Source organism: Alligator mississippiensis, chromosome 11, assembly GCF_030867095.1.
Source record: "Alligator mississippiensis isolate rAllMis1 chromosome 11, rAllMis1, whole genome shotgun sequence".
Classification (NCBI taxonomy): Eukaryota; Metazoa; Chordata; order Crocodylia; family Alligatoridae; genus Alligator; species Alligator mississippiensis.
The window spans coordinates 41403866-41411034 of record NC_081834.1 but is presented as its reverse complement, the minus strand read 5'-3'; the positions used below and the strand labels follow the sequence as shown (position 1 = coordinate 41411034).

General features: G+C 51.4%; 1 protein-coding gene across 2 annotated transcripts; it reads right to left on the bottom strand.

Annotated features, from left to right (window-relative positions):
* Positions 1-5151: 5151 nt before the first annotated feature.
* Positions 5152-6664, bottom strand: LOC132243860 (E3 ubiquitin-protein ligase TRIM15-like). 2 transcript variants are annotated; one of them, XR_009455450.1, is made up of 3 exons: positions 5853-6664; positions 5543-5712; positions 5152-5455 (listed from the first exon to the last, which is right to left on the bottom strand). XR_009455450.1 is itself a non-coding variant. In XM_059714378.1 (2 exons), exons 1-2 carry the CDS (start codon positions 5642-5644, stop codon positions 5171-5173), a joined length of 387 nt encoding a protein of 128 aa, XP_059570361.1. In that variant the 5' UTR covers positions 5645-5803; the 3' UTR covers positions 5152-5170. The 2 variants fall into 2 exon arrangements, 1 of the variants encoding a protein (XP_059570361.1); XM_059714378.1 differs by lacking the exon at positions 5853-6664 and having other exon boundaries at positions 5543-5803.
* Positions 6665-7169: the final 505 nt, after the last annotated feature.

Genomic DNA, 7169 nt, shown 5'->3' with positions numbered 1-7169 from the left:
ATTACCTTTCCAGGGGATTAGTACAGGTTTCCCTCACCAACCATGGGGCGTTAGGTTCCTTAACGTTCCCATGGTTGGCAAAACCATGGTTGGTAAGAAAGTGGTTGGCAGGCCAATATGCAGCCATGGAAAACCCTGGTTGCTCAAAATGGTATACCGTGGTAGTCAAAATGGTATACAGAATATTAAGCATATATACTGAAAACCATGGTTGACAAAACTGTGGTTGGCGAGGGAAACCTGTACTTCTAAAAATATTTCTTCAGCATTGTGAAAGGTCTGTAAAGTAAAGGCCGGTTGAATTTCTTCCCTAGGCAGCTCCAAAGCCTGTGCCAGATTCCCAGATCTCTTTTAGATGGGTTTAAACAGGTCACTCACCCAGCTGCCTTATCAAGGCAGCTCAGTTCCGGGTTCAGAGTTTCCAGACAGTTTTATTTTCCACAGGGCAACCTTGTCCCCACGGTGAAAAAAAACAACAAAACAAGCAGCTGGGCAAACCACAAACCAAACCACACCAAAGCCTCTGTCTTCCTTCAGACCTTGAGAGCAGCAATGCAAGCTCTGGGCTTCTTCCTCAACACCACAGCCCCTCACTTCTCCCCACTTGCAGTCTGCTCCTGGTGCTCTTATCCCTCTCTGTGGCTCCCCCCTCACTTACCAATCAGCAGTTGCACCTGGCCTTAGGGCCAGGCCAACTATTAATTGTTGCACACCTGTCCAATTGTTCATGACCGGGGTGCCAGGAAAGCTCTACCTCCTGCTCAGCTCACCTAGGAGCAGCCAGAGGCTGTTTGAGAGAAGAGGCTCCCTTTACAATGGAAAGACCTTGCAGACTCATAAATAACTATTTACAAAGTGTAGTTATAAACAGGAGGTAACTGCTATATGCCAACAAACATTAAATAATATCAAAAGTTTGAAACTCTCTATTTACAATACAAAAGCTTGAGTCGATACAGGAATAACAGCTGATAACTATTTACACAAAAAGGATGATCAAATCAATTAATACATAGCTAATAACTTGGGCACCATGTTAGATATTCATTATCTATATGGTGGCCATTTACAAACTCACCAGGGGGGACCAGTGGGAATTGGGGGAGGCTCTGTTCCCCCGGGCACCACCTGGGGTTACGAGGAATAACGGCCACAAACTGTGAGAGAGAAGGTTCAGGCTGGACATCAGGAGACATTACATTACAGTCAGGACTGCCAGGCTCTGGAATGGGTTCCCAAGCGTGGTGGTACTCTCCTATCTTGGGGGTCTTCAAGAGGAGGCTGGACAGATATTTGACTGGGGTGATATGAACCGGGTACCCGTTCCTGCCTGGGGCAGGAGGTCGGGCCTGATGATCTGTTTAGGTCCCTTCTGACCCTAAGCACTATGATACTATGATTATATGAATGCCTTAATTAACTATTCTCAACCAATAGCTAAGCACCCTGACTTAAGCCCAATGAATGGAAGGAAGGGAAGTCTCTCATGCCTCACATCACATGCTTGCAGGCTCCAGCTGCCTCGGGATATCAATGCATGCCCAGGCATCTGATGGTCTGCAGAAACTGTTTCCACTCAAACTCCTGCAAAACACAAAGTGTTCCCCATGCACCTCCATGTGCTCTTCTCTGCACAGCCTCTCCAAGCTCACAGAGATATTTAAACACACAGAGGGAGAGCAAGCTGTGCCCAGGAGACCAGGCAGCACCTCTGGACTCACTTTCCCTTAAGGTACTCAGGCACATTAAGGCTTCTCCTCAGGTCCTGCCTCCCTGGGTCTCAACCCACACAGGCATCCTGGGGACTTTCCCTAGCTGGCATCTCTTTGTACCAAGCCGGCCAGTCCCGCCAATCCTTTCCCCAGTCGCTCACACAGGGGGTTTATCACACTCTTACCAACCCCCAAGTATCCAAACCCAGCAGGGAATCACCTTCTTGCTATCTAGGGGCTTCCCAGGGCTGGGTCCCTGCCCTAAGGAATTTGTTCAGCTGACTCATGAACTTCACTTTCTCATCCTAGGGGTCTTTCTTTTGCTTGACCCTTTAGGTGCTCTGCTGGCCTCTGGCCCACCCATGAGCAGTTCAGCAGGCAGCTGCAGGGTGCAAACAGGCTGCAGACTCTTCCCAGGCCTTCTCAACAGCACATGCATCTCTCTCTCCACCCCGGGGGCAGGAGGCACTGGTTTTAAGGGGAGCCGCAAAGCCAATCCCTGGGCTGGAATTTTCCTGGGCTCCCAAACTGCTTTTTGAATCTTGCATCCCCTTGCTGGGGATAATAATTAAACTACAGGTATGGGGATAATACTGAACTATCAGTATGGCATCCCTGTTGGGACAGTCTCCCTCAAGTGTTCAGGCAAAGAGCAGGAGGCTGGAGTGGATGAATCCATCATTTGCCATGGGACATCCTCCTGCCCATCCCCCATTTCATTGGCACAGTCTGAGCTCACCTCCAGTGCCCATCAGCCAGAGACAGGGCCAGATTGTGTCCCCAGCGAATAAGGCTGGCGGGAAGGTAAAGATCGGGGCTTCGGTCTCAGCATCGAGAAATGACACCTGCCTCCCTGCACAGTCCAGACACACATGGATCCTGCTGGGCACCGGGCACAGGGGAAGTGGGGTGGGCTTAAGGTAAGTGAGAGCCTGGAGCTGACCATGCGAGTACTGCACAGCCCAGATCCCCCTCTCTGAGCTAAAGCGGATAGCTCTCTTCCTCCTCACAGACTCTCTGGTGACTCCCACAGCCCAGAATCTTGCTCTCCCCACGTCCACCTCCCAGCAGTCTCCCCCCAAGGTGAATCCCTCACGGTCCAGCACACAGCAGCCCGTCAAATCTCTCAGGATTGTCGGGCAGATGGTGCCTCTTGTTTGTGCGTTTTGCACTTCTCCCATTGACAGAAATGACAAGCCAAGGATGAGCCGTGTCTGGGTCCAGAGTCACCATCGCTGGGGAGAGAATCACAGTGTCAGGACAGAGCTCAGCAGGGGCCATTCCTCGCCCTCCCCAGCAGCCCCGTTCTGCTTGGTGCTATCCTGGGCCCTTGCAGCTGTCTTGGCCCTGCTCCCTTGAGGCTGAGAAGAGACAGCCCTGAAGCTCCTCAGCCTGGGACTGTGGAGATTCCCTGCCCCATGGGGAAGGGGAGGACATGACAGCAAATCCACAAGCCAAGGCAGAAAAATCCCAGCCCAACCCCGCAGGTCTCAGCACTGGGGGTTCGGTGCTGCACTATGAGAGTGCTTCTCCTGGAAGGGGAGTGCTGCGGTGGGATTTTTTTGTGAAGATGATCAGATCTGCACTAGCACTTACCCTTGGGGTATGAGCCCTTCTCCAGACTGCAGAATGCCTGGGAAAACAAAATGGCCAGCTTACTGGATCAGCACCATAACCACTAGGCTACTGGGCTAGTGGTTGTAGGGTATAGACTGGGAGACTTCACCTGAGCTTTAAGTATTGAATACTTAACTACATTTATATGGGGCCACAGAGCTGACTGGATAGCATACAGTCTCCTGGGTACGCACAGTAGCTGTGTGGAGGGTGGGATGAGATTGCAAACTGTGCATAAATGTCAAAACTGACCCTTGTGTACCCAGGTACGTGCCCTCTGGGGGTCAAAGTGACACAGTATTTTCACTGCCCAGAGCTTCTCTTCTCCCCACACACGGGGCACATCCCTTTTCTCTGCCAACATCCTCCTTCAGTACCTTGAAATTGGCTAACCATTTCCCTTAGGTTTAGTTCAAAGCAGCTCTTAAGTCTTGTTTGCAGCCCATGAAAAATCCCCCCTGGCAGCTGGGACTGCCCCTTCTGGCACCTGGGAAAAACAATTCAGTGTCATTTTCCTTTCCTTCTGTAACTCCGCTTCATGGTATCAGCCTTTACTAGGTGGACAGACCTGAGGACTGATTCTCTCTCTGTCCCTCAGCCTTAGGACAGGGGCAGCACAGGCAGTAACAGCACCAGCTCCCTCCATTGCCAGGATTCATACTTTGCAGCTCAGAACTGTCCATAACACTTCTTGGGATCAGACGGGATCCTTCCCACTCCAGGGAAAATCCCAGATTTTGTATTAAATGACCTTAGGATAGAACGCCATCAAAGATCTGTGCCCTAACGGTGACCGTGCCCTGCATGTGATGCTGCAGTGCCCCATGGAGATGTGACCATATCACAGTGTCAGGCCCTTGCCCACCCTTGGGAGTGAGAAGGAGCCATGTACCTGCTCAATGTGCTTCTGATGTCCTGGAGGGGAGAGAGAAAAAGGGAAGAGGGAGCTCAGTGCCACCTGCCAGAGTCAGGGGGGCCTTCTGTTCTCAGGGCTGGTGAACTCTGTGTGGCTGAGTGCGGCACACCAGTATCTACTTTGGGATGGGGATAATACGGCCCATGGGCCACATCCAACCTGTCAAGCACTTTCATCTGGCCTGGGTGTTTACCAATGAATTGTGCCCCACTCATCCCTTCCACCCATGAGGGTGGGAGTGAGGTGCCCACATGTACACACATCCCTACATATACCCTATTGTGCCTCGCTCCCGCCCTTGTGGGCTGAAGGGCCCAGCCCCTCCAGCCTGCAGCTTCTGGGTGGGGTTGCTGCTGCTGCTGCAGCCCCCAGGGACCTGCACCACTTCCCCGATCTCTCCAGGAACCAGGTAGGGAAGCAGGGGGTGGGGGCAGGGCTGCAGCTGGGTGAGAGTGTAGAGCATGAGGCTTGGGCTGGCAACAGCTCTGAGCCCATGCCCAGGGGGGCAGCAGCAGCACGGAGCTTGGGTGGGCAGCATGTGAGTGTGAGGGAGGGTGGAGGGTGTGAGGACCTTAAAAATATTTAATTTTAATAAAATTAAAATATGTTACAGTAGGTGTCTGACTTTTTGTGTATGATTTGGGTTTTTTCTGATTGTAAGATGGCAACCCCACATCCCAACAGGAGTATTTCTGTGGGGGTAAAGGGGGGAACTTCCAGTAGCGAAGATTAGGGGTTAGGGGGTGGGACTTATGGTCCTAGGATGGTGGCCAGGGGGTGGGGCAACTTTTAAGGGGCGGGGCTACTGATGTGGCCCTTGACAGCTCATCCAAAGTTATTAAGAGACCCTCCACCCAAAATAATTGCCCACCCCTGATCTACATAAATATTTCCCCATTACAACTCTCTCCCCAAGATCCAATGTTCACACTTTCCCCCTTTCCTGTGCAGGGGTAGGAAGGGTTTTAATGTGCCTCACCTCCAGAAGATCATACGGTGGCTGCTGGCACTTGCTCTCCATCTCCATGATCAGGCTGTCCAGACAGGAGATCTGCTCCGAGAGGCTGGTGACAGTTTCCTCCTGACTCTTCTCAATGTCCTGCTCCAACTCTGCCAGTTGGGCCAGCAGGAGTTGCTCCTGTTCCTTGATGAACTGGTGCAGTTCCTGAGATATAGATGCAACCTTCTGGCTCCCAGCCTTTGTCTTTGCCTGAATGAGGAGTGGGAAACCAGGGTGGGGAGGTCAGGACATTTAGGGAGGGTCAGTTGCCACAGTGCAAGGCTTTGTGAGACTTACGTGGGAAGAGTTAGTCTCCTGAAGCTCCCATGGTCTTGAAAAGATGCTGGGGTGTTCCAGCATGTCTGCTCCTAGACCTCTCTGGTTGCACACTGGTTGCATCCTGCCTGGTTTCTGTGCACTTAGTTCACCTTAGGAAGGGGCTTTTGGCAGCTCTGAGGGCTCAAACCCTATGCAGGAGAGAAGTCAACTGCTCTCCCCACATACAGCAACACACAGTCAAAAACCAACACGCATGTTTCCAACAAATGCACATCCCCACCTCCCACTCCCCAGGTCACCCTGATCACCAGTAACCAGGAGCACTGACCTGATATTCCTGCTGTTTCTGACTCTCACTCACTCTCAGGGCTTCAAGCCTTTTTCTCTCTTCCCTCAAAATCTTCAGTTCATCCTGAATTTTCTCCTGAAGGAAGGAAAATGCCTTGGGTGAATTTTCCTATGGCTATGGAGGGACTGTTATGTTTTCCTCATGCACAACCAAGATGCCTTCCCTGCTGTGATTTCAAGGACTCACATTGTTATTGGCTCACTCTCATGTGCCCTGTCCCAGTAACCCTGCTGGGTTCCTGATTCAGTGATATTATTATGAATAATGCTGGGCTGTAGAAAAGCCAGAGCAAAGGCCTGGACTACATAGCACTTGATTCTTCCCAGAAAATGTTGTTCTCAAGGGATGGGCTATTTTCTGTGGTTGGAATGAAATGAGTGTCAGACCAGCAGTGCTCATTACCAGACACTGCTCCATCTCCTGTATCCCCAGCTCCTGATGGCTCTGGAGTCCAGGAAAATTAAAGAGCAAAGGGTGACATCATAAAAAAGAAGCAAGTCCCTAACAACTCCCCTGGCTTTAGGACCAACCAGGGAGGCCTGGGAATTTCTGTGCTTTTAAAAAGGTTGTATTGTCTCATTTGAAAAAAAAATCCCAAAGAAATATCAAAACTCTGAGGTCCAGAATTCTGTCCCCAGGAATCATACACTAAAACCTTCTGTATCTTGCCTCATAAAGGCTTCCAGGGAGAAGGTAACTCAGTTTTAATGGGGAAACCAGAGAATTAACAAGTTCTTTGGGCTCCCAGGGTGGGGGCCGGGGGTGGGGGGGATCATGCTGACTATAGGAGAGCGGGGTGGATGGGGAGAGTAGCAGGAGAAGCATCTTACTTGCCTGGGATCTGCTCATCTGAGGAGCAGGTACAACTTCTGTTGCTCATCTTTTAGCAGCATGTTTTGAGCCAGGGAGCTGAAGGAGAGGAGGTGGCTAGGTTCCCTAGGGGGCAGCTCCTGGTACCCCAATCACCCCACCCTACACCCTGGAGAAAGCCTGCACATCCCACAGCAAAGCTTCTGAGGGAGTGGGGGGAGGCTGATTCTCCAGAAGCCAACAAGGTGCTGCCTGTGCTGACTGCTCTGCCTGAGCTGTGCCTGCAGAAATCCAGTGGTGGCAGCTTCTAGTTACCTGGGGCTCTGGGTCTAGACCCTGTTGGCCCATTCATCAGTTTGCCTCTGGTGGTAGCCATGACTCTTCATTCTCAGAGCCCTGTGCCTGGCCAACTCTGGGCTACCCCCGGCTCATTTTCTCTAGCTCTGGTATGGTAAGAGCGGAGAAACGTTCTAGTTCATCCTCCAA